This window comes from Triplophysa rosa, linkage group LG6, assembly GCF_024868665.1.
Source record: "Triplophysa rosa linkage group LG6, Trosa_1v2, whole genome shotgun sequence".
Classification (NCBI taxonomy): domain Eukaryota; kingdom Metazoa; phylum Chordata; class Actinopteri; order Cypriniformes; family Nemacheilidae; genus Triplophysa; species Triplophysa rosa.
The window spans coordinates 3,285,129-3,313,020 of record NC_079895.1 but is presented as its reverse complement, the minus strand read 5'-3'; the positions used below and the strand labels follow the sequence as shown (position 1 = coordinate 3,313,020).

The 27,892-nt window shown below is 38.1% G+C and overlaps 1 protein-coding gene across 12 annotated transcripts in view; it reads left to right on the top strand.

Annotated features, from left to right (window-relative positions):
* tns1b (tensin 1b) overlaps positions 1 to 27,892 on the top strand; it is a 182,928-nt gene that overhangs the window by 32,679 nt on the left and 122,357 nt on the right. For 11 of the 12 annotated variants that reach the window (XM_057336913.1, XM_057336911.1, XM_057336909.1 and 8 more), the window contains exon 2: positions 26,034 to 26,148. In XM_057336913.1, coding sequence (XP_057192896.1) covers positions 26,034 to 26,148 — 115 coding nt within the window. Of the gene's footprint in view, positions 1 to 5,332; positions 5,672 to 26,033; positions 26,149 to 27,892 lie in introns of those variants that run through there. The other variant, XM_057336906.1, reaches the window with a different exon arrangement.

The following is a 27,892-nucleotide window of genomic DNA, read 5'->3' as shown; positions in this document are numbered from 1 at the left end:
GAGGCAATGAGTATAATGCGTGCGTTTCATCTGTAGCGAAGGACTCTGCTGAAGGTCGTGGCCATGTTGATGCAGAGCCGATGGATTTCATTATGCTGTGTGTTTTTGCAGGACCCCCTCCTCCTCCTCCGCACACACAGCCCGTGTTTGGTAGATTACGCCGGGCTCTGCACCAGATCTCTGTCTGTCAGCGGAGATACCGTTTTATGCTTTTGTGTGATGATTGACGCTTTTATCTTAGTTTGATGTATTTGCTTTATTTTGAAGCACGCTCTCTCTCCAGAGGAAGATTAGAGATTGTTGTGAAAGAAAATAAATCCGTTATGCGCCAGTCTGATAAATGCATACATCGGCTTGGCCAGTAGAGGCTGCTCTGGCTTGTCATGAAGAAAACGTGCAGCTCCAGAAAAGTACAAGAGCTCTTTTTTTGCACTACTGTAAATGCATGTTATTGCAATTTTAGAATTCACAGACCGTTTTCTCCACAGCTGAGTTTTTGTCTGTGTCTCTGTCTTTCTGAAGTGTCTGATTTTCCCCTCAAGTGATTTAGATTTTGGTAAAAGCACCAGTGAGTTTCCGGGTAACGCAGTGTGCCTTTAAGTGATAGTTCACCCAAAGATGAACATTCTGTCATCATTTACTCACCCTCTTGCCATTTTAAACCTGTATGACTATCTTTCTTCCGCAGAACCCAAGTAAAAATATATTTTAAAGAAAGTTGGTAACCGAACAGCAATAGCACCCATTCACTTCTATTGTATGGACGCAAAACCAATGCAAGTGAATGGGTGCCTGTTAACAGCTTTCTTCAAAATATCTTCTTTTGTGTTCTACGGAAGAAAGAAAGTCATACAGTTTTGAAATGTTAAGAGGGTGAGTAAATGATGGCAGAATTTTCAACTGGGTAAACTGTCCCTTTAAGTCTTCACATTTTATCAGTAAAAGTCTCAAGTGCGTAAATGTAGAAACATTGAGGGTTGTTTTACAGTAGTGACATAACAGCTGAAACTGTAACACACTTACGTATTTTTGTGTGTGAAACTGGGACTGCCCTGGGCAAACTGGGAAATCTGGTCATGCTATGTAACGTTGGTTCATGTGGAGAAGTCTGTGAAGCGCTTGTGGCCTGTTTTGGGCTCTTCTGGAGCTCCGGTGATGTCCTTGACTTTCCACTGTAACATTTTCCACCGCTTGTCATTTCAATGGAGGACAATGATTTCTCTTTAGTTTTTGTTTCTTGTCACAGCAAATGTCACGGTAGATGTGATTTGCTGTGAGTGTGGGGTCTTGGAGGGTTGTTCATTCATTCTGTGTGTTCTTATTATGTGTTCTGGTAATAGAGATGAAGCACCATGCAGGCCTTGACATCCCAGATCGCTTCAGATGATGCTTGCTAAAAAAACACTTTTGTGTTTAACAGAACATATTACACAATCATTTGTCCAACTATGGTAGTCAAAGAACTGTTAGTTGCTAACGTTCTTCCAAATATGTTTCTTTGTGTTTAACCGAACAAAGAAATGTATACAGGTTTGGAAATATGAGTGAGTAAACTAGTGAGTAAATGAAGACAGAATTTTTATGTTGGGGTAAACTGTCCCTTTAATGACTTGAGCTTTTCTTTAGGTACAGAACATCATCGTCCATGTGTGACCGCTCAGTTTCCAACTCTCAAGTCACTATACTTTTTTAGGAAGCTTTTATTTAAAATAATCTCTTCCAATTCTTTTGCCTTTTTATGATATTTTATGATCTAAAAGGGCTTATTAGAGTGTTAAATAATGTAGGTGTGTTTACTTGTACGGTCATTTATTGAGTAAGAGTTTGCAATCAGTTACGTAATAGAAAGATTAGGGATTGAAGTATATGAAGATGTCAAAATGACATTTCTCATGAATTCCAACTCAACATCTAGTTAACATCAAGTTAAAAATGGATATTATTAGCTTTTTAATTGTAAATCAGGGTAAAGAGACCGTTTTAAACACCATTTTTTAATTCGCTTGCTGTAATTGATTTTTGTTTATTTGTAACCAAGGAGTTCTTAGTTATTCAAGTTATTCATGAAGATAACGTAGCTGTGAGCTGTCGCCGTAACCACATGTGTTGTGTGATTTTAATATCACCAGAAACTATATTATAAATATTTAATAAATCCAGCCCCACAGAGAAATGTTTCTGCTCTTTCACACAGTATGCTGCTCTCATTATCTTGCATAACAGTATCCTTGAGAATTTGTAAAGAAGTACTCTCACGCTCTCTAAATCAGCTCTTTTCTCACTGTTTTGACCTCAATTTCCTCTAATGCGCCGAAACCGTGGCGGGATATGATATCCTCCGTTATATTGCTTCTCATCTGATTCATGTTCTGGAAATAGAAGCGGGTGAATGCGCATCATGGCCGTTGTGTGCGTGTCTGTGTATATTTAGCCGGTCTGTCGACCAGAACGGAACTCACAAAGGCATTGATCTGTGTGAGGAGAAATATGAAGGTTTCTATGTTTTCGGGCTTTGAGGTGCTGTGAAACATTTCATTGTGACGGTTAATCAGGGATTAATTGTGCACTTCTCTTATCTTTTGGCCCTCAGCCTGTTGAACTTAAGAGTGCGTGTGGAGACATAAGTGACCTGTAAAGAAACCTCAAAGATTAAAAAAAATACTGAAATGTAGAATCGGTGGATTGGGTTTTAAGGCGATATTTATCTGACGTTATTGCAGCGTGATGAAGTGCCTTGATCCCCTTAAAGGTATAGTTCACCCAAAAATTTACAGTAACGTTAATTTACTCACCATCCACGGTGTAGGTGACTTTTTCTTAACCGGTAAAAAAGATTAATAAATTGCAAGTCCTCAGGTGCTAATCCTTTGAGAGTCAAAAGCATATAGATGCATCTAACACAAATGTAACCCCCACAGCTCCTATCAATAAAGTGGTGTCAAATTTTGTGAATTATTACCTGTCACCTTACGGTCCTGAGTGAGTTTTGAGCTCAAGCTTCCTATAGATGGTTTCATATCGGACGCACACGGCTGTCCCAAAGTTAACTTTAGGTCTGTTATTGGTGATCGTCTGGCTAGTGGCTAATAATATAACTTTTAATATTTTATTAAATTTATATTAAAATGAATTTATATTAATATTTTATTGTATAATAATTTGATTAAATAAACAATTTGTTGAATTTTATTGTATGTTAATTGTATAAAATTAACAATTTGTTGAATGGGGCGCATAACTTTTAAGTTTAGCCAAGTAACTCTCTACTCGTAACCCAAAGTAATACTGGCTACTACTGCTAGACATACTTCTTAACTCGCTAGCTAATATAATTTACTTTTTCTTGTTATCAGAAATAATCTGCAAGAACTCCGTTTTGTGCGGATGTGTACCGGAAGTTAAATTTGGACCACAAAAGCGTGCATGCGCAGTAACATTTGTTTATGTTGTTGCTTTGAAACCGTCTATTGCATCAGTGACGTATGCACATGCTCACCGTATTGTGAATCACCGCAATATTTGCTAAAAATCTTCTTCACTGTTCTAAGAAAAGAGTCATCTACATCTCACAAGGCCCGAGGGTGAACTGGCTCTTTAAATGTGGTAAAATCACTGTAATACACATCATCCAGTGGCTTATTTCTGTGGCCACCATATTCTATAAATAGTCTCATTTGTTAATAATCTAAATAAACTGATGTTCCACGACGAGATATTGTTCATTATCCTAAATGTGTGCTTTTTACAGTTGCCAGGCAACCAAACAATTTGCAGATGAGGGGATAATGTATGGCAATATCCTCAAGACACCATATACTGTACATGTGTTATATTTTATATATGTTTTGGGGAATTCTGAGGTTATTTCATACTTTGCCTAGAAGATTCTAACTGCTCATCTTCATGTTTCTTGTGAAGTATTTATCAGACGTTTCACAGGCTGTGGGTTTAACATCTGAGTGTGAGACTACTGCAACCCGAACCACAAATGTGTTCAAACTGTGCCGTGATGATGGGCACTGTGAGGAAAAACAGGACTGACCCCCGCGAGACGTTGATGAAGGATCGGGTTGATGAAGAGGAAATGCCATGGGATTACAGACATTACCCCCTAAAATTGAGAGAGAGGGAGGGAGACGGACATCCCACAGTGATGGCAAACACCAGACCACCTTTACCTCCAGCAGACCAATTTAGATGTGATGGATTGTGACTCTAATGAAACGCTTTAACTTTTACAGCCCTCAGCTCTGCTGTCTGTGTTGAGATGTGTCTTTGATGGCTGTTTTTCAGCTCAGAAAAGCAGCACATGGCTTTTGGTTCTATCTGGGGCAGAGTTGCAGACGCAGAGGGAAATTTGCTCCTCGTAGCTCTGTCACAGAGACGTATCAGTTCTCACTTATGTTTGTGTCAGACATTTTGATAAAATTGAATATAAAAAGACATGATAAAGAGAAATTTGGTGACATGAGAAAGAATAGAGTTCATATATTCAAATATCAAACTTTTAATTGTAGACTCGAGAACAGTTTTTGAGACATCTTCTAAAACCCATGCGAGATTAAAAGAAAGTGCAGAAAACCTCAAACAGATTAATTTTGCTCTCTATTTAATCTCATTGCTTTTCGGAAAAATCTATTTGCTAGTTTTGTTTTTCCAGGAAAGTGTTATTGCTTAGATGTTGATCGTTTTGTCGTTCTTAATTATTTTTAATATAATAATAAACTTAGTTTCGAAATTTTAAAAGAAATTTGATTTTAGATTTAAATCTCTGACATTTGAGACATTTGTTGAGATCCCTTATGAAACTCTAGAGAACAAAATGTTTATTTCAACCCAGCGTTGGGTCAAAAATGGACAAGCCCAGCCGTTGGGTTATAATTTATTGGGTTTTTTCAACCCAATATGCTGGGTTCCTTTAACCCATAGTTGGGTCAAATATAAAAATGCTCTGCGTTAGCTTGTCCATTTTTGACCCAATGCTGGGTTGAAATAACCCAACAATTTTTAAAAACGTAAGCTCTGAGAAGCGTGAGATTTTTCTCCGTTCGGTCTCACGATTGACTAGGAGAAACAACCAAGATATTAGACATCACCTTCATTATTCTTTCTTATGTGGATGTTTGACCACAGCCGGGTTGTCACACTGTTTGCTGAAGCGAGAAGAGATCAAGATGAGAATGGTCGAGCGTGCTTTGAGAAAATTTGCCAGTGGGGGATGTGAGTCCGGGGGGCAGGGGGTGGAAGATGTGAATGAAAGTAAGAATGAAGAGAGAGAGCGAGATAGGAGGAGCCAAAGTGAGAATAACCACAAGGAGAGCAATGAGGAGAAATAAAGAGGCTCTCAGTCACCCCCCCCTCCTGTGGAGCTGAGCTACATGACCCCAAAAAAGAGAGAGTGAGGGAGAGAGAGAGAGAGGGAGGGGGTCTGGAATAAGAGAGAAGAAATGAGGAGAGCAGCAGCAGTTGAGTCAGACTCTTCTCAGCGTGTCATGGATCTGCAGAGCATTGTGGGAACAGCATGTGGAATAACTAGGCGTCCTGTGTTGGATCCAGAGAGGAATTGATCTCCCGTCGACTCGATCTCGTCATGCCCTCCGTGTCTCTGAGCCTGCCGGCGGCACTGGCCGGTCGCGCGCGCACCTGGGTCTGCCTCTCCTGCATGTTTTGGGTGAGCTGTGGGTCGGTCCACTTCACCGGGGTGGGTGGGATTTGGGGAGCGACAGCGTTTCCCAGGACAAAAACGAATAATTAGATTAGTGCTGTAGCAGTGGGCTTGTTGTTTACTTGTGCGTGTGTCGTTTTGAAACGTTCTGCGTTTGTGCGGCTTGTCCTTCACCGCTGTCTCCATGCTCTCTGTTATTTAAAGGGATAGTGACCTGTAAAAAGGGAACCCAAACGTTTTACTCATTATGTCGTTCTAATCTCGGTTGTATTCTTGCAAGATGCTGCGTAATACGGTAAATGTGTGCAAACCGCCAAACTCGGACTGTAAAAGAATTCCACACAAGTAACATTTAATATCTTTATTAAGAAACTTGTTAACTTGAAAACTCCGTGGTGGCACATATCTCTTACTGTATATAAATTTACCATGGTCTTACTATAGTAACCGTAGTTTTTAAATATTTATACTTCATTTTTACTATAGTAAAACTGTGGTTAACTTTTCTAAGGGATTTGTAATAATGTAGCATGGAACGATATGAAAATGAGTAAATTTTGACAACATTTTTACGAGAAAAATCTTGATTGAAATGACTAATTTTAGGCGAACTGTGTCTTTAAACAGTCGGTCTGAATGGCGCGATGCTTCTCTCTGTGTGTCTGTATGGTCATTCCCTCTCTCTGACCTCTCTGGTCTCTTAATTAGCATTCCGCTTCACTGAATGGAGTGGGAAAGGATCCCAAATCCCTCCAAAGCTCGGGCACCTTTTGAATCTAAAGATTAGCTGAGCATTTCGTCCTCTTAGACTCTGAAGTTCCACTGGCGCTGATGGAGGCTCGAGGTCTCTGTCTACAGCTGTAGATGTTATCAGACGCTGCCGAGTGAAAAGATGCAGGAAACAGGCGTTCAGAACCCAACAGATGTGATTTATTTGCTGGCTTCATCCAAAGTGAAATGCCTGACGCAGAAGTGTATTTGGCACGAGTCGGAGTACCTGCTGAGCACAGGTGACATTTGAATAGGAGGAGGGCTTGTTCGGTTCTCACGATGTAAATGGTCTGAAAGTGTGTCAGCGGAAAGGGAAAAAAGGAAAAAGCATAAAAAACATTCAATAGTTATAAGCTCGAAATGCACTTCGCACAAACTCTCAATTATAAATGAACTGTCTGAGAGTTTTTAGACTAGTCAGGCTGAACGGTCTCTTGTTTCCTTGAAAGTACCTTGAAATGAAAGTATTTTAAGGTTCGGCTTAAAGTAAAAGTTATTGAAGTCAAAGTGAATTGGTGTTGTGACATGCAATGAGAAAAATGACGGGGAAATTTGTTATGTTCAAAATGTTGTTGCATACCCAAATGGATCCAGGTGGTTGGAGGGCGCAGGCTGAAAATGTGTGCAAAGACAGAAAGTTTGACCATTCATGAATTAAATTTGGATTTCATGTAGACTCTAACCTGTTTGTGAGGCTGAAAATTGACTTTTTTATTTTCAGCATGTTTAGGAAATTCAATCCCTAGTGTTTCACTCAATGAATTGTAGAGATGAGTGCATGCATCTGCCACTCAGCCAATGCAAATATTGACACGTCTTGAGCTGTCCGGGGTCAGAGAGCTTTGTGGAATGATCGATGTCCAGTATCTCTCGAGTTCATATGTGACCCTGACTGTACAGTGATACGCTTTGATACTGATATACACAGACATGGTGATGGAGCAGATGTCCAGTGTAGAACCGTTCCAGCAAAGTCTTTTTATATGTATTAAAAAGTGATGATGTTTTTAGTGCGATGTCCTAACATTCTGTCAAGGGTCTTCAGATAAAAAGTATGATCGTTTTTAAAACATCTCAAAACTAGATCTATATTATAATAAATGAATCAGTTGTATTGATTACATAATTGACTGCAATATAGTTTGATACAATACCATTAGTTTTATTATCCATTGGCCATAAACTAATATTTTTTATATTATATTCCACCATTTTTAATAAATCAATATTAAAGGGGTCATATGACACGGCTGAAACAAATATTATTGTTTATTTTAGATGTAATGCAATGTGTATACACGATTTAAGGTATTTTCCACATACCGTGCATGTTTGTATCTCCTCTTTGCCCCGCCTCTCTGAAACGAGCAGATTTTTTACAAAGCTCATCGCTCTGAAAAGCGAGGTGTGCTATGATTGGCCAGTTAACCAGTGCGTAGTGATTGGTGGAATACTGCAAGCGTGTGACATAAATGTAACGCCTCTTACCATATTTGGAACATCAGGTTCCTCTTCAATTGTACTGACAGGTACGCCCACCTTACTTGCGTATACATTTGGGCGGTCTCAGTCAAATCATACCACCAACTGATGTAGATTTGTGGGGGTGTGGTTACACGAGGCGTTTCAGGCAGGTCTGGGTGAGCATTCGCTTTTAGAATGCATCTGTTGTTCCGATACTTTCATTTTTACAATTTTACATGTGTAGTACATGCATGGGCAACTTATAACACACCAATGACACAGAAAAAACATGTATTCGCACCGTATGACCCCTTTAAGTCCTGTCTGTGCATTACATTTTGCATTGCTCTTGATTTTTCTTGACTAATACGTCTTTGAAGTCACCCGGCACGTGAACGAACAACTCTTGCACTTCTCATAGGTGTTCAAATTCCATGTTGATGACCTCATGGTCTACATGCTATTGGTCCCTCTATCAAAGCTGCATATGAGGGGCCCCTATAATTTTGGCAAATTCAAAATTACAACATCTGGTTTGACTTCATAATGGATCAGACACGGTGCTCCAGGCACAGACTATGCAGCGTGCACGTGTCTGCAAGTGATTGTTCATGTTTATAAGGTGTGTGTGCATGTTACAACTGGACTGTATGGAAAATATTTGTGATATGTGCGTAATGTCTTGGCTCAATAATATTAAGAAACTGAAAATCTCATTTATTTTATACAATTTCCTACAGATTACGTGGTTGCACTTTATTTTACAGTATGTGTGTTTGGCTTACAAAATACGAACTGGTGTTTAATGTGGGTTAGGTTCAGGCTTGCTATACAGTATTACTGTATTTTTACACCGTAAATACATATAATGTGCTCATAGAACAGGGCTGTAAAATAAAGTGCTGTTGTCAGACTAATTTTACGATAATTCCTTGTTCCATGACTCGAAAATGAATACTTTAGTTCAAAGGGTTAGTTTATTCATTTATTCACCCTCAGTCTATTACTTTCTTTATTGTTACAAAAAGTGTTGTTCCATTGTTGTTTGGTTACCAACATTGTTTAAAATATTTTCTTTTGTGTTCTGAAGAAGAAAGTCATACAGGTTTGGAATGACATGAGGATGACAGAATGATGACAGAATATTCGTTTTGTAAGCGAATTATACCTTTAAAAGAAGCAATGTGGAGATTTTAGCGGCATCTAGTGGCGAGGTTGTGACTTGCAACCAATGGCTCACTACGCCCCTCCCTTTCGAAGCACTATGGCGGCTCTCACAAGACAGAGATCTCGTCGGGTTTTCGCTTCTTTGCCAAAGGACATAACGTATTTATGAAAAGCTCTGTCAAGCAGTATGTCCGTTTAGGGCCACTGTAGAGACAACATGGCGAATTCCATGTAAGGGGACCCGCGGCGTATGTAGATAGAAATAACTCATTCTAAGGTAATAAAAACAAAGCGCTTCATTCTGTAAGGTCTTTATACACCTCTGAAGACATAGTTATGGATATTATATTGCATTTCTGTCGGTAGAATTAATGATTCTTTTCCATTTTCCATTTCTGTGACAATATTTTTTTTTAATACAAATAATGCTGTTTTTGCAGTTTATTTTTTAATTTGGTAAATTGTTTTTTAAACAAATTTTGTTAATGTAGTGAAAACAGCATTAAAGCAACCATTGACTGTTTTAACTATACTAGACTAGAGTTTTTTTATTTACTTTACTGTGTTTTTCCTCTTGCAGTAAACATTTTGAACTTAAAAGGCTAAACTGACCATTTGGATTAAAATTACTTTTTTGAGCAGTGATTTTATGTTTAGCTGAGATTTTATTGAATTTTGAAAGTTGTCAAAAATATTTCCCAGCCCCGTAGTGCACGTGTTTGTCATTGTAGCAGACCATCATGTGTAATTGACAGTCAGAGGAAGTTCAGCACCCTTCTGAGTGCACTAAAGGCGCTTTAAATCTTGTGTGTTGATTTATGAAGCGAGTCGCCTGTGTACACTTCACTGCTCTCTAATCCCCTGCTGTCAATGGAGCTGGATTGTGAAATATCTCATGTTCCCTACTTGCTTCTTCCTCGCCCTTCTCCTCCCCTGCTCTTTTTATTTCCACTTTTATATCTCACTTTTCTCTGTCATTCTGTCATCCGCCCTCATTCTTACCATTCCCTTAGCCTCTTTCATTCCCTTCATCTCACACTCTCTTATTCCTCATTATGCTGCATTGCCAACTTTGTCATTTTTTAAGATCCTTTTCCAGTGCCTGTCTTAAAAATATTTTTGTTATAGACTTGCTTTATATTTAAGGCTCTAAGGCGTACAGATTCCGGTTCCCATCTGTTTTAAGGTTTTATTTTTCCAGATATCTGCACCTGCGTAGTATGTCAGGGAATGTGAATATTTAGTATCTGTTTGGGATGAACAACGTAATCACCCTAGGTTTACAGGCCCAGAGTTTTACTGTCATAATATTGTCTGCTCCGTCTTTTCAACCAACCACTGCTTGTTTTGTTTTAAGTAATGTTTAATCTTAAATACACTACCAGTCAAACTGGACTGAAAATTGGAAATTGACTGAAAGTGTCTTTTGGATGCGCTGTTTAATTTGTTTAATCACTAATAATTTGGTCATGAACTTTTTGTTATAATTTTATAGTCATTGTAATTAATTCCAAATTTGACCTTAACTAATTTGATTAATCGCTACATCATCAAATCATTTTCATTGAACATAAAATTAGCCAATAAATACTTTGATGAATTTTTAGTTTCATCCAAAGGCTTGTGCTGAATTTCGGAAATGAGTTTTGTATACAGGGTTTTTCCTGGCTCAAAATGAGGCGGAGGTGGTGCCATCCTGATCTTGTGCACATACGCACGTGTAGGCCTAAGTGGCATAAACAAACACTTTACAAACAACGTATTAAGAGTTCTAAAAATTAGATTAAAATGACAATTATTAAGTAATATAAAACATTTTTAGAAAATATTAAATTCAACCAAACAGAAAAGTTGTTTGAAATCAAATTTAAGCTTTTATCATTTTTAGCCCACAAGAGCCAACTGAATTTATCAGTCTTAATAAAAATAAGCACAGCTCATTCACATCCTGCATTTTTCTTTGTGTGGTTCAATGAGCTTTGAATGATTCTTTTCAATTGTTTAAACGAATCGGTTCAAAAGAGTCATTCGTTTGCGAGTCGTTCTGATCACAGTGTGCGTTCTTATTGGCGAACTCGATGTGTACAGTTGTGTTAACGAATTCAACGAGCCATCTGCACTTAAAACATTACACTGAAGAACACCACGTTAATTTAAGAAAAAATTTAAAGAAACTGAACGTACAAGAATGCAAAATAAACAATATTTACCTGAACTGCGGCAAAATACAGCTAATAGAGCTCCTAATCAGTGATGGGTGTAACTAGTTACTAAGTAATTAGTTACTGTAATTTAATTGCTTTTCCCTTGAAAAAGTAAAGTAAGGGATTACTCTTATTTTTTCTGTAACTTAATTACAGTTACTTCTGATGTAATTAAACTAAATACTTTGTGTAATATATATGTGTGCAATAGTGGAACTGACATCAAAATTCAAAGTCTAATGTTAAAATCCGTGCTTCAATGTATAATTCTCACATTTGTAATACTCCGTTAATAAGAGTACTTTATGTAGTTTAATATTATTTATTTGAATTAATTGAAAGAGCCGTTTCATGTCTATCCTTGAATCACTTAACTAATCAAGGTTGATATAGGATATAGAAAGTAATTAGTAATAAGTAATTAAATACTTTTTGGAGAGAGTAATTTGTACAGTAATCTAATTACACTATTGAATATGTAATTAGTATCTAGTAATTAATTACTTTTTCAGAGTAACTTACCCAACACCTAACCTAATATAGCTGAGGAAAATAAACAGCAACTCTCCAGCACCTCCCTGCGCTTATAACGAAACAGCGCCACAATAGTGGCGTAATGCCGCAACTGCAGTTACAAATGACAGTCCATCGAGTGAACGCAGACAGACACCCAACATAAATTTGATGAGAATCGGCACGAAATTTGACGGAGGCGACCGCCTCCAATTTTTATACGCAGGAAAAACCCTTGTTAATATAAATAAGAGATTTTTAGGAATGGACAGTGATAGAAATGCAGTTGTCCAGTGTATACGGAAACTACTTCTTTGCCTTTTTTGTTTATTAGCTTAGTGGCTCGCCCACAACACATCTAATGCATTTTAGTCAGTTTGTGTAATTCATCAGAAACTCATTAATGTCTTGGTTGTGTTTCTGGGGGCCTGACAGGGGGCTTCGACTCCGTGTCATGTGGTTTTCATCATTTTCAACTTTACTTGATTATTCCTCATTTGCGTCCTTGTTTTGTCTTAGTAGGAGGCTTTATTTGATGTGAGGTCAGATTACAGAAACATTAGCGGTGCCTGAACCAGAAGATGACAAATAAACAGACATCTTTGTGAATGGAAGCGAATAGAGGGTGGTTTCATTCTCACTTCTCTGCTTAAACGTAGTCACTTTTATGTATTTCGTGTTTTGCATACTTATGTGTCTACAGAGGGGTCAGCGTGTCCCAAAACGGATAAGGTGATTGAGCAGATGTGGAGGTGTTCAGCAGGGAAGTGGTTACGGCACCGGGCTAGAGAATAATGGATGTGCTTTTCCTAAATCTGAGAGCCCATGAGGTCCTTAAAGCTGTTTGCAATCGTGTTTAAAGTGATATGGTATGCAGACCCTCTGAATGGGACCTCCAACTTGGTCTTTTGAGAGGACTTCGTAGATTTTGTTTTTTTAGTTCACTCTGATGTTCTCCGTGGCCCAATTTTGAGGTAAACAACTTTTAAGGGATAGCAGTATTGTCACTGAAAGTGGTTTGAAAAACTTCTGGGTTTCGTTTGGTGCATTGTTTGGTTTTATCTGTGTATAATTACGCTTTTCATGAGTGCATCTTGCCTCGGGCCCTCAGAACAATCGCATTAAACTGTGGGACTTTTCTCTTTTAGAGGTGACACATAAGCGGAACAAACAATCTGCATGTTTACAGCTTATACAACTCGGACTTGTTACCTCAATTTAGTAATGGAATCTCTCAAAACTTCTATATTTAAGTTGACTTGATGCTCATGTGATGTGCTGTGTGTAATATTTGAGAGGATCTACTGACAGATATTCAATATAAAATACCTAACTAATGTCTTTAGAGGTGTATAAAGATCTTACATAATGATACGTTATCTCATTCGATTGAGAAGCGAAAACGTAATGACATCTTAGTCCTGTGTCAGCCACCGTAGGGCTTTGCAAGGCAGGGGTGGAGTGAACCGTTGGTTGCAATTCGCAACCTCACCACTAGATGCCGCTAAAATCTCCACATTGCTCCTTAAAGTTGTTAAATTGACTAAACTTTCTGCTTATTTAATGTACCTACTATATGTGTTGAACATAATATATATGTGAATATAACAATAGAATGTGTTTTTGAATGTGCACAAACCGTCTTTCAATTCCAGATCAGGAATATGACACACGATGTCACACGACTCTTATTTATAGCTGGTGAAGAATAACCAAGTGTTTGTTATTGGCCTGTCCTATATTAGTTCATGTGATTCAGACATTGTGACCTCATTTCTATCATAGGACATTTGGGTCTCTCGCCAGGTGCCTGTTGTGCTCTGTTGTGCTTCAGGTTTGGATGTCCCATACATGTGACTCTTATAAGTCCTAGAAATTTGTCCTATTTAAAGTTGAATGTCTACACCAGTGGTTCTCAAACTTTTCCGATCAAGTACCACCTTTATGCCACAGAAAGTCATATGAATAAACACTTAAATGAATAGTAGAGCTGTGAATCTTTATCTTTACACCTCGTCCTCCAATTCTAATGTATTATTAATAATACAAACACTAGCTGTTTTCAAACTAAAGAACATGTTTTTCAAGTTAGTCAGCAGTAATAGTGGACACAAAACACTTTTCTGTAGTGCACAGTAAACAGGGCTCTGTAAATAACATAAAATAAACACCAAGAGAACAGCTGTATATAACAAACAGAGACTTACTTTACGGCAGCAGCTCGTCAATGTGGCGCGTCAAAACTAAATCACAACGAGCGCTTCATTGATTAAACCTCGACTAGATGCAGACGCGTGTTGATATTAGCGCTTTACAACATTAACAACAGCTTTAAACAGCGGTTCAAGTGCAGAAATACATAAGAAGCTTAATTTACACGCTGCTCATCGAAAGAGAGGGAGTGAGAGATGCACAAGCGTTTGAGCTGCCCGTCACGCGCCTGAGTTACATCTACCAATGATAAGTAAATACAACTATATTCAAATCGCACATAGGCTGAGATTTATTCCGTATTTATCGATCATGTATTAAACATTTGAAATTGTATTTAAAACACGTAAGGTAAATTAAAATATTTAGTTTTTAATTTTCTGTCGTGTCACATACCACCAGGGTCTCTTCAAGTACCACTAGTTTGAGAACCACCGGTCTACACAATCCCATTGCTGGGGGCCATCTGGTGTTGGTTTTCTTATTGTATTTCTGAACACAGCATGAATCATTGTAATTGGCATAGTTGAAGGTGGCGATCTGTTTAACTGAGAAATGTAAATAGCTGGCTGAGAGGTTGCTTACACTCTGTACTGATGTATGCAATGGTGCCTTAACTTCTAGGCCCTCGGTTTTCTCAAATGCACAATCTGAGATTTATTTTCGTAGGATAAGTCACGTCACGTATTAAAATGGGCCTTTATTTGGTTTAGGTAAACAAGCCAGGATTGTGTAATCTTTAAAGGTAACATATGTGCATCTCAGCTTGCATACGCTGCCTTACATGGCTATGCTTTGAGATTTCAGATAGAGTTCTCCTTTGCCAAAAAATACCATTATTACGCAGTAATCGAATTGGATGTCTGTTCTATGATCTAATCGCTTCTTTTTAGTCTTGCGAAATCTGGCTAAAAAGCTGTTTTTTGGCCTGTGGCTGTTTTTGCAAAGAGTGAAATTGCAGGGCATCAAATGGATATATGAGATTAGCTCTTTCTTCATGAACAGCAGGCTGTCTTTTACCCCAAGAGATTAAAATATAGCTGCCAGTGTTTCTAGTTTCTTTGTTGTTTGCTTTTATTTAGTGAGACACAAAGTGATGAGTCCATATGGAAGTCTTTGGCAGAGATGGATATGGCACCTGTCAACATTGATTTATATACTGGAAGTTAGGGATGGGGGAAATAGTTAAACCGATTATACAGTATCTCAATATGTTTCAGCTGTTTGGCAAAACAGACACGTTTTGTTTGAAAACTTGTAAGACTGAAGAACAGGAAAAGGATGTGTTATAAGTTAACGGTATATAGTAGTGACCAGTGTTTCTTTGTAGTTATACGCACATCTTCATAAAGCAAACGGCCCCAAACCTTCAGGCTGAAGGAGAGCCTGAACTTGAGTGAGTGAGTAATTTCCTCCTCCGGATCCTCCTCTTTTGAAATCAAATGCTTTTGAATAAAAGAGAAGAGAAATTGGAAAGCCTGATGAATTTTTGTTCCACTAAATGAAAAGCAGGTGACCATCACAGGGTAGCAGGGTAAGGGGTCACATTTAAACCCATCCTCCCCCCTAGAGAGAGAGAGAGAATAAGAGGGAGTGAGAAAGAAAGAAAGAAAAAGTATAAACAGAAAGAAGGAAAGAAAGAGAAAGAAAGAAAGAAAGAAAGAAAGAAAGAAAGAAAGAAAGAAAGACAAAGACAAAAGAATGAACGAAAAAGAATGAAAGAGAAAGACAAAAGAGAAAGACGAAAGAATGAAAGAGAAGGAAAGAAAGAAAGAAAGAAAGAAAGAAAGAAAGAAAGAAAGAACGAAAGCGAAAGAAAATAAGAATGAAAGCAAAAGAAAGAAAGAATGAAAGAGAAAGAAAGAAAGAAAGAAAGAAAGACAGCAGACGAAAAGAAGGAAGGAAAGAAAGAAGATGAAAAGAAGGAAGGAAAGAAAGAAGATGAAAAGAAGGAAGGAAAGAAAGAAGATGAAAAGAAGGAAGGAAAGAAAGCAGACAAAAGGAAAGAAAAAAGAAGAGGAAAGGAAGGAAAGAAAAAGAAAAAAAGAAACTTTGTTTGAAACACTTTAAAAGAATATATCATCTCTACTGTATCTACAGTTTACTGTATTTAATTCATAGTGATTTTTACATTTACTTTATATTAATGTCATTAACAGGGAAGAATTTTGGCATTGTGAGTACTTCTGTAGAAAAATATTTTTGAGGTCATGAACCGTCAGTTCTCTCATGTCATCTTCTAACTGGACAGGAGCATAGCATTCATCGCAACATCAAAACGTTTTAAATATGATCTATAATGTAAAGAGTTACGTGTGAAGAGCAGTGCTGGGGGTCTCCGGGATTGTTACGACAATAGCCGGAATGATAACTTCAGCAGATCCCAAGAAAACTATATGAATGACAACAGCTAAAGCACGGATCTTCATCTTCCCCGGCCTCTGCTGGAGATTGAAACACCATCAGATCAGGCTTACACATTTTGTGTATATTCTTTCTGGATTTGTTACTGTAAGTACATCTTGTACTGCATTTTGTGCGGCACGTGACCAATCTGAGTATTACTGCAATTTGCATTAAAGCCCATCCATTCCAAATCCATTCAGTACTGTAGAGCGATATCATTTTTAAGTATAATGTCGTATCCAAATCTCTGTGCAGAAAAATCTATTTGATACATGCACGTCTGCTTTGATACTGCTGATGTTCACCACGGTACCATCTGATGTGGTGTAGTGTAATCATTCAGGTCAGGGAATCCGACAGATGTGTGTTTGGAGATGGGATCTGGTGCCGGCCTGTCATCCTCATGTTCCTCCTCTGAGAATGTCTGGTGGGATAGACAAGCGGGCGTTAGAGCGAGCACAACTCTGACGGAGGAACTGAGGGGGTGGGGTGTAACTAACATTATGTAAACACACTCATTATAATAAATAAATAGATTTGCTGGCATTGTGTGCCAGTAACATAAACGTCAAAGCTACATTGATTCTTTGCTTGGACTAGTGCAGATAACAGATAATGAGAACCAGACGGAAACTGCTTATTTTTACAGAGCTCGCGTACGAGATTTGTTTGAAATGCTAAATCGAATGGCATTATTTGACTCGGGACAAGACTTGGATTGACTTGTATTTTTTATTTGAAATATTTTGTTTGGGGAAAGCTGTGAACAGGATGACAGAGTTTAGTTTATCAGACCAGGTTCAGATATCCGCTTTAATCGCGTCGTGTTTGCTAACGGGACGGTTTGCATTCGCCTTTTTTACAGGGTGTAAAACCTCACTTGAGTCCTCAGGATGAAGAGATGAGGTGTTTGTGAGGTTGCATAGAATCAGTCCACTGTGCTTTTAAAGGATCTTCTCATGACCGAACCCCTCCAGCGCTCACAACATCGGCTTTGAACCCTAAAAGGAGCGAGGAGAAAGATCGAGGAGACGTCCTCGATGTGTAGATGTGGGGTCGAGACGAGTGTAAGGAAGGGGGTGTGAGGTCAAAGGTCACCCCCCTAGCTGAGAAATGTTTTTGTGAGCAGAAGAATCGCAGTGTTGTGAAGAAAAACAGTGTGCTGGGGTGGGTGGGGGTGTCCCAGAGAGGCCAGAACCTCTCAAGCACGGTTATGTGCAGCGAGTGAGATATTTCTGGTTGTTGATTATTTAAGTGTGTTTGGAAAGGTTTCAGACATGTTCAGACTGTACGGATGAGGTGGGGCTGAGAAAAGACTTGAGGGAGTCCACCACAGGAGACGACAACAAAAATAGGATATACATAAAAATTGTAATTGTTGTTTGGATCTTCGGAGGTGCTCCAGTCCAATAAAAGGTTTTCACCAAACATTTGTGTTGTTTAGGACTCGCTCTCATAAAGTTTCGAAGCCAAATGATTTCGACAGAATGTTACTCTAACAGTATATGAGTTAATGTTGGAATGACATGAAGAAATAACAAAATGTTTATTCATGTATAAACAAACTCCGTAAGCTCTTCCTACGTGAGGCTATTAACCCAAACACTGAGGTAAAATTGAGTTTCTGGTGAGGGCAGGAGAGCCTTTACTGTAAAATTGAGTCTGTTTTGACACTTTATTGGGTTTTGGCAGACGCATGCATCTGCTTGGGTTCAGGTACAGGTTACGTGGTTATTTTGTGTTTTTGCGGTTGTATGTTCGAAGGTTGATTGATTGACGACACATACAAAGGGTGATTTTTTTTTAGTGTTTGTGTGCGTTTGAAAGATTTATATGGAGGCTTTGGTGAGTGTATTTGTGAAAGGTGATTTTTAAAGCGTGTGTGGGTTTTGCAGATTTATGCGAAGTCATTGTGTTTAACGGAGTTGCAGGCCGATTTATTAGAACGAGTAATGCTGACGGGTCTTATGTGATTCGATTTAGAGAGATTTCCTGAGTCTGTGACTGTCTCTTAAATCACTAACTTTGACTCTTTTTTTACTATTTCCTATACTGTAGTGAATGCTATGAAGTGCTTCATAGACTAGACTAGACTAGACTATAATATAATATAATAGAATAATAGAATAGAATAGAATAGAATAGAAGAGTTTAAGTAACCACCGCTGTAATTTAACATCATTCATGAGAAGAACTGAATGCCCTGGAATGATTTCATTTACAGATTAAAAGCTTTGTGGATTTTGAGTAAATGGCCGTATTTACCATGCCTCACGATGTTTGGTGGGTTTTCCACATATATGTGTCAGATGACCGAGACACGGCTGACAGATGAAGCCTTAAACAACATCGGTTGAGTATAAATCTGAAAATAAAAAATGCATTGGGATCTAATGCAGAAAGATTAATATGTTTTGTTTAAATGTCCAAAAATGGCCTTTTGCCACATTTAGCTGTGCTCAGGGTAGAGGGTGTGCCGCACCAGTGTGAGTTAGTGTGTAATGGTGACACGCCCCCTTCTATGCCCCGGCGGTGTGGCCAAGTCTGTCTGCCAAGCTGAAAGATGGATGACAGAAAGTGACTGAGTGACAGATGGAAAAAGAAACCCATCTAAGATTATTCCAAGCCTGGTAAGCGTACATGGGTAGCGTATTAATACTTGACATATGTGTGCTCTTTTGGCATCCCACCTCACTGCAGAACTTTAAGAATTATAGAACTTGATCTATCACTTCAGCTTCTCAAACATTTCCCTTATGCCCAGTTCAAAGAAAGCCATCAAAGGGAAGCCCAGGTGGCTTCACCTCATCCACCCACCCATCTGGATTCATTGTGAACTCGTGGTAACCGCATCTGTGACCAGGTGGTGATGCTCATTGTTGTGTGGTGGACGTTAGGTTGTGAGAAGAAGGTTGGACATGCTGGAGTAGAGAGTAGGAGTAGATATTTTGCATGGTCTCAAATGAAAGACAGATGTTTTATAGCATCTTGGATTTCAGTTTCGCTAGCATGAACTGTGTTAAGTTTGAAGCATGGCTCAAACTGTATTTTAAAAATGAAATGAAACCTCTTTAAGCCATTTTCAAGCTGTATGCATACGTCTGACGCTTTTAATATTCAAAGTTTCTTACAATTCATTCAAGTCAAATTTGATGTGGCTGTGGTTTCTAGGCTCCAAACCCAATGCTTTGCCAAGAGAGCTCGAACCACACATAACTAAGTAAACGTAACCCTTTAACATAGCCTCTGAACTTTCCAATCGATCACATTAGGGGGCAATCCATGCTTTTCCTCATCCACACTGGAGGTCTCGGTCCATGCCCCGCACTATGAGGTGGCCCACCCCACCTCTTTTCTATATTCTGTATTGTTTGGGTGTATGGATTGGTAGTCTGAATGGGGCCGAGTGCCTTTCCCAGGGGCTTAGCATCCCAGCATGGGGGCCGTGTATACAGTTGCGAAGGCCATGGGAGATGATGTGTGCCCTGTTTTGGGAGCTCAACCTTTGTGCCAGTCTGAGTGTGTGAGACGGGCCATTTGAATGGCGGGCAGTGTTTGCATCTGTTTCAAAATCTCTTTCTGTGATTTTGCATCCCCAGCACTGTTCTGCAACAATAACCAATATCTTAGCTGTATTGTTTGGGAGATGTGTTTATGTACAGTGTCCTTGAGAAGTATTTGGACAGTTAAAAATCTGTGGTCATTCTTAAAAGTGACATTCTTTTGAACAAAATACATTGTAGCACACACTTTTACTTTTAAAGATAAAAATACAGTACAGAATCACGACAAAGTATTTATACACTTTCTGGTTAGGAAAATGTGTCCAACATGGCCACATTTGGTGTGATAAGACTGTGCTAACTCTGCCAAAATAATTTAGAGCCAATGACTTCATATATCAACAAATGACCTTGAAACCGGTTTGTTAAAGACAAAGTGTCTTGAAATACACAGCTTTGTTCGATGTGTTTACAATTTCCACTGAAACACGAACTGAGAGTGAGACACACAGTATGAGTGGCTCCTCCCCCTTTTAAAATAGTCAACAACGCTTACTTGACCCAACAATCTGAAATTGAATGAGAAGCTGAAGTGTAGAATGGTATCAAAATGTTTAAAGAATTGTCGATCCATACAAGTTGAAGTGAAGGTTTTGATTTTGACTGTTTAATGTTCATACTGTATCTTCTAAATGTGAGTTTTGACAATGTTTTGGAGCGTACTAGATTATTGGTTTTTTTTTACTTTAAAAGTCAAAACCGTCTCACAATAGTGAATTGATTTTTTTATTTTTAAAGATTTCTGTAGCATTATTATTTTAATGCCATTTTCTATATTTTCATCTAAAACTGTACAATGAAGTATCCATCCAATGATAACGAAAGTGTCCAAATACATTTATGGGATGTGTGCCCAGACCGGCATTTTTCCTGTCAGTGTGCTTGAGTTTCTCTCATTGACATCAGCCTCCTGTAGACTGTGAATGAGAGAACACATGGGATCTGTCTTACTGTCAGGAACGCAGACACGTCTCGCTGTCTGCTAAACTGAGCTCAGATTGAGACGTTTTCCTGTCTGCACTTTAGCTCTCTCTCTCCCCCTCTTTTTTCTGTCCAGTCCTATTCATTCTTTTGTGCAGAATGCTGAAAGAAGTACTGGAAGAAGCATCCTGAGTATGCAACGTGAGAGTTTCTATAAACCTTTTTTTCACAATTCATGTTAAAAAGAAGCTTTACAGAAAGTCATGCACTGACATTTTGTTTTCATGTCAAGTGAATAGCGAAAGCAAATGTTGACGAATGGGACTGGTTCTCATGTGTTGTAACTGAATGCAGAAGGCTGGTTTGAATATGTGGAATGATGTTTGTGATCTGCAGACGAGATTCTTCAAAAATGAACCGCATACCGTACAGGTTTGGACTGACATGAGGGCTGTTTACATCACAGTCCCTTTCGTTCTTGTTAAAAGAATTGAATAGAGTGTTGTATTGTCACATCCTCTTGGGTCTAAATGTATGAAACGGAAAACAGGATCTATTGATGGCGTTTGTTACTGTCCCTGTTGTACCATAAACAACGTCAAGTCCCAAGCAGGTGATGGGCTCAGATCTGCACATTGGCTGAATGCGATGGTTTCATCCTATCTGCACATTTCCAGAGTAACTGAAAGGCTCCGAGAGCTCAGACTGAGGTGCATTGATTGTTTCTGGTTAATTAGATTAGACTAATCACATTAAGTTGGTGCCGTGGCGGATCCTGGCGGTGGAATGGAAATGAGACTGTGGCATTGTTGGCACATAGTCATCAATGTAACACTGTCCCATGAAGGTTCATTCCTATGAGGTCTGGAGATAAACCATCGTTGTTTTGTCTGTCCACAGCATTTACGGCTGTGTGTTGAGAGAAGATCGGATAAACCCTTGAGCGGATCTCTGCCAGCATTGTGTTGTGCATCATCCAAGACAGAGGGGCTGTAATTATCGTGGATATACCAATGACAAAACAATTTTACTTTTTATGTAATATATTCTATATATTTTATATTATATTATTATATATTATATTATTACTACGTATTTTTATATGATTTAATATATAAAGAGATACAAATATTTTTATTTTATTTTTAAATCATGTTTTTGCACTTAACCTGTTTAAAGAAAATCTAGCTTACTTGCACAATAAAACACAATAATTACATGATAACATAAAAAACATGAGTTTTTATCTGTTCTTGCAAATTAACTGTTCATAGAAATACATTTTATTAAAAAATATTTTAAAAAAAATATATATATGTTTTTTTTGTTCCTATGCACAATATTATTTTGCTATAGGACAGTTGTTGTTATTGTATTTTTTCATGTTTGTGTAAGGCATGAGATTCATGACGAACATTTTAGTTTGAAGGTGCTTTTTTGAATCATCCATGTTACCTACATAAAGGGTTGCATTCAATATTTACATTTATGCATTGGCAGATGTTTTTAAAGCGACATGCAGTGCATACAACATAAACTGTATATGTGTTTTATGTTTTGCTTTACCAACTGAGTTAAAGGAATACAAATTAAGCATTGTTTAATGTTGCAGTTCTATCAAATACTTAAAAAAAAAAAAAAACTTCTATTTGAAATAATGATCATTTTGTGCATCTCCCCTGATACGCTCTGGTGCCCCCTAGGGGCTTTTCACACACTGACATCGAGCGAATGCAGTATGTCAAAATATTTTGTGATCAGACAGACACAGTAGCCCTTGACAATTAGATTGAGATTTCCTGCAGTCTCTAAATGCAAAGCTTCAAATCCAAGCTTTTAAGTGTTACAATATTACAACAAAAATGCATTATTGCATGATTTTATTTTTAGCTGCAGGGTAAATTGACTTTTTTTTTACCAAAACGTGTCTGTTTTTCCACATACTTTATCATTATGTGGATTCACTGTAGGATTTGTCCTTTTCTGCATAATGAAAAATTGGGCATTGCACATTCATTTTTGAATTTTGCGCAATTTAATACGGCTGGCCGAACACCCAGAGGAAGTGATGTCATCGTTTCATCCCCACAGACGCTTGTCATCATCTCATTATCATGCCACGTTATCAACCAATGTTCAGCTTTTAACCTCCCTCTCTTTCACATATCCTGATCAACACAAAAACATCCCATCCAGACAGGAAATAGAATCAGGTATCATTAAACACGGAGGCCTCGAACAGAGGGGCTTTTCACAGGAACACAGCCAATCCCATTGTGTCGGGTCCGAATATAGAGTTCCAGCTTACATAACACACCTGCAGCGGCCCAAAACTCCATCCATGGCTATCTTGTTTTTGGATGGCCTCTCTCTCCCCTCTCATGTCGTGCTGAGGGTGAAGGACGTACCTAAATACAGCTGCACCGCTTCCAAATATGGTTCTCTCTTTCACTTTAGAGAAAAAAACAGGTTCTTGGCGATTTCAACAGTTTGTTTGTCCTTTTAAGCTTCTTCCATGCATGTACATATTCAGAGAACAGAAACATACATGTGCTCAGCGATTGACTAGAGGCGATAAGGCACTTAAGCTGGGTCTTTTTGATTCTTTTGATTTTAACGCAGATGTTATGTAATAAGATAATTATTTGTTATAAATCTTGATTTTGTATTTTTCCAGGTTTTACATAAAAGCGAAAATAATCAATCCCTACACTGTAAAAAAACGGATAAAGTACTGGAAGAAACATTTTCCTTTATTTTACGGATATTTCCGTTAATGGTAAAATGTAATTTAATGCAGTGCAAAATGTAAAATACAGTTAAAACAACTGTAAAAATGAATACGGATAATAATAAAGTATATTGTGCCCTATTTTTACGGATTTTTTTAGTGTACAATAGCATATTTTTTTATTATAGCAAAATTAACCATGTTTTTGGCAGATTTATTGCACTCTGTATACTGTAAGCCCGGTTTTACTGCAGATTAAATGATGGTTAATTTGTGGTAACCATGTTTCGTTTTTGTAGTACAACCATTTTTAATTTTCGCAAGGTAAATGAGATGAAGTACTTTGCATTTGCATTGTGTTTGAAAGGCAGCTATTAAAGAGATAGTTTGCCCAAAATGACAATTCTGTCATCATTTACTCACCTTGTCATTTCAAACCTGTACGACTCTCTTTCTTCCGCAGAACACAAAATACATTTTGAAGAAAGTTGGTAACTGAACAGCGCCGTCACCCATTCACTTCTTTTGTATGGACACAAAACCAATGCAAGTCAATGGGTGCCGATTAACAACATTTTTCAAAATATCTTCTTTGTGTTCCGCATAAGAAAGAAAGTCAAACAGGTTTAAAACGACAAGAGGGTGAGTAAATGGTGACAGAATCTTTATTTTTGGGTGAACCATCACTTTAACGTATAAATACGTAATTGTGTATGTATGCAATTTTTATTACATATCCAGCAAAAATATTAAAATTTAAAATACCATTACCATCAATTTCAGTGTCTTGAACAGTGTTTTTGGTCAATCCAGGTCAATGTATTATTATTATTATTATTAATGTATTGTAATCCAGCACTGAGTCATAAACTCTTAATTTGTTGACTGGGACTTTTAGTGATGTCATGCTCCAGTGATACCGAACACATGTTCCTGCCATGAAAAAAAAAACAGGTTCTCTTATATCGCACCAGTTCAGGTCAGACCTCTGCTCTTTCTACCAGATCTGTTGGTTGGTTAGAAGACATGGTACTGCCTGCACTCCTGTACTTTTTTTGGTGTTTAAAGCAGCCGTAACACACGTGGTTTCTGCCAATCTCATATTAATCTTGAGTACCTATAAAGTAGTATTGCATACTTAGTATCTTCGAAGAGTATTTAGTTTGATCACATTTATAAAAGAGAGATACAGCTGTACGATTATTTCCGAAAGCATACGGCGCGTGCGGTGGGGTTGGTTAGGGGTAGGCTGAACTAAAGCACGTGCGCACCCATTGCCAACAAAACACAGACATCAGTTTCACTCGCCGCATGCGGTTCATGTCCGCCATCTTTTAGCGCTGGGAAGGCTCCATATATCAGTTTCAAACCATCTCCAAATCCAGCGTTATATCCACCGTTTATATAACATTCATTTAACCATGGGGGGGGGGTGTCGAGCACAGAAATACTACGTAATACGCCCAACTCATTTTTGACAAGTTGACCGTGTTAAGCATGACAAGACATTTAACATTGTAAAGAAGTCAGAATGCATGAAACACCGTTGCACGGCCGCTTTAAGGAAAATCACTTTTTTTACTATTGTAAACACATGGGGTGCGAATTAAACATTGTGTAAACATGTCCTGCACTTGGAGGTGGGCTTTTTCGGCTAGTACAGACCACCCAGAACACTCTACAAACCACTGCAATGCACTTAAAACCACACCAAAAAAAGCATAGCAACAACCATTAGCAATTTCACCTGGTGTCACTTATGATCAGTCATGGTTTATTGCTTAATTCAGATTTGTAAAACTGTGCATGTAATCCTTATTTCACTGACTGAAATGCAAATCAATTTATAACCTTTATATAAAAAATTTTCCCCAGATTTTTTAAAAATATTGTCTCTATCAGTTCAAATAAACCTACCATAAAAATTATAGACCCTTCATTTCTTTATAAGCAGGCAAACTTACAAAATCAGCAGGGGATCAAATAATTATTTCCCTCATGACTGTATAATGAAATTCATACCATGGTCTTTTTGAATACTCGATTCTGATTGGCTGGAAGGTGTGCATTAAAACCCTTTAACGCACAGGTAGCTCCAGTAAGTTTGATTACATTTGAAATTTAACTGAGAAAATCACTGTAATTTTCACCTGTTTGATCTACAGTTTCACTGTAAACATCAATAAAAGATTTAATTTGGCAAATGACCAAGGTATAAGCGGGATAATTCACAGCTAGCCGTGCGTTAAAGGATTTTAACGCACGCTTCAAGTCGGGTGATTCTTGGCCTCCACGTCGTGCATTAAAACCTTTTAATGCACGGCTAGCTGTGGATTACCCCTTACGTATAAATCTATCCAATGCATATTTGAAAATGTAGTTTCAGGAGATCCTGACATGTTTCTTTTCCATTACAGCCTGAAGAATTTGAAGCCGTCCATTCTCACACCTTCCGTCTGAAGACCTTCAAGAAGGGGAAACACTGCGGCGTGTGCAAACAGACTGTAAACAATGAGGGGCTCATCTGCAGAGGTCAGTTTAGGGCGGGGTGGTAATTGTGGTGGTCTCCCACCAGAGACTGATCCAGCATGCGACGAAACTAATGGAAAAGTGTGTTGGAGCAGATCGCAGGCTTGGCAGCTGCTCCCGGTGTCCCGTCTGAAAGTTTCTTAACTTGATTATTAGATGACAGAGAGGAAAGTGTGTGATGTTATATTGAACCTCTTATGGCAGCTGGGGGCCTGAGCGTCTGGGATATCCGCTTCATATGACATCACTGTCTGTGTCAGGCACACAACATGGTGAGAGACGTTTGGACACAACGTTTCCATTATGGCACTGTGGCTGGTGTAGATCTCCGTCTCTGTAAGTTTTCTTCTTGCTGAACAGAAACAGCTCATGTCGCGGACTCATGCAGCGTTAACTCTGCTGTTATTTATGAAGTAGTTATATAAAAATTAAAAACCATGTAATGCAGGACAGTTCATTTCATTATTACATGATTATTATCACATATATAAAAATACATTTTGAGGTTTTATTTTATACAATAACTAAAAGCTTGAATGTATAGTAGAAGTGACAAAGGGATGATGTATTTTTGTAGGCCAACCCGGTAGTTAGTGCCACACTGGTTCCCTCGTCCGAAAGCCTATAGATTTTTCCCATAGGCTTTTGGAAGATCTCAAAAAATAATCTTGAAGGTTTGTGATACTTACACGCTTCAAGATAATGTTTACCAATTAAAATACAACATTTATGAGTTTTACAGCCTAAATTAAAATCTCCAGAAGCAAAAAGCTAACACGGGGCTAGAAACAGGCTACACCACGGTCACTCGACATCAGCGTCACCACCACCGAGTGTTTGACCATTTTTTTATACTTTATTAAAAACATGTTCCCTGAGAAGTAACTACTCTGTTTTAGGGATGTAACAATATCAAAATCTCACTGTACGGTAATACCTCGGTATAACGTCCACGGTACAGTATTTATTGCAGTATTTAAAATGATGACTTGGATACGTGCCATAAGCATCCTCTTTTCTTTATCCTCTAATCATAACTGTTGCTTAGAGGTATGAGTTATAGTATGAGATGGGTCAAATGACCTAAAAATCCCTTTTTATAAAATAAAATAATTGGACCAGATGGGTCTTGCCAAAGTTTACATCCATTATTTTTTACGATAGGCCCGGAAGACCTATCGTTCTGACCTATCGTTCAGTCATGTGACCACGATAATATTGAGACAATTTTGCTATTGCGATAAAACGATATCGATAATATTGTTAATCCCTAACGTTAATTAATTTCCATCTACGTTTGAGATTTGTGTCCATAATTGTGTGATTTAACGTCACCGCTAATGTATGTAGTTGCATTTAGCAACTTGTTAGCAGCCATTATTTTTAAGACGTGTAAAAGCTTAAAGTATCACGAGCGGGTCATTACTGGTGTGTTTTAAATCGTAGAATAAAATGTGAATATAATTAGAGATATTGTTAACCCCAGACATTTTTTCAGACATCTAACCAAAAACCCACTGACTTCACTGCATAAAATGACAAGCGTTTTTGTCTTGTTTTTAGTGAAAATATCTAAAACTTCTTAAATCAATATACAATTACTTGACAAGAAAAGTGACTTAAGATATTTAGTCTCGTTTTATGAAAAAAAGTAAGAATTAAATAAGTTTATGGTAAAAACAAGCAAAAAAATCTGTCTATGGGGTGAGAAAAATAAACTTGAATTAGGTACTTGAGAAAAAGGTCA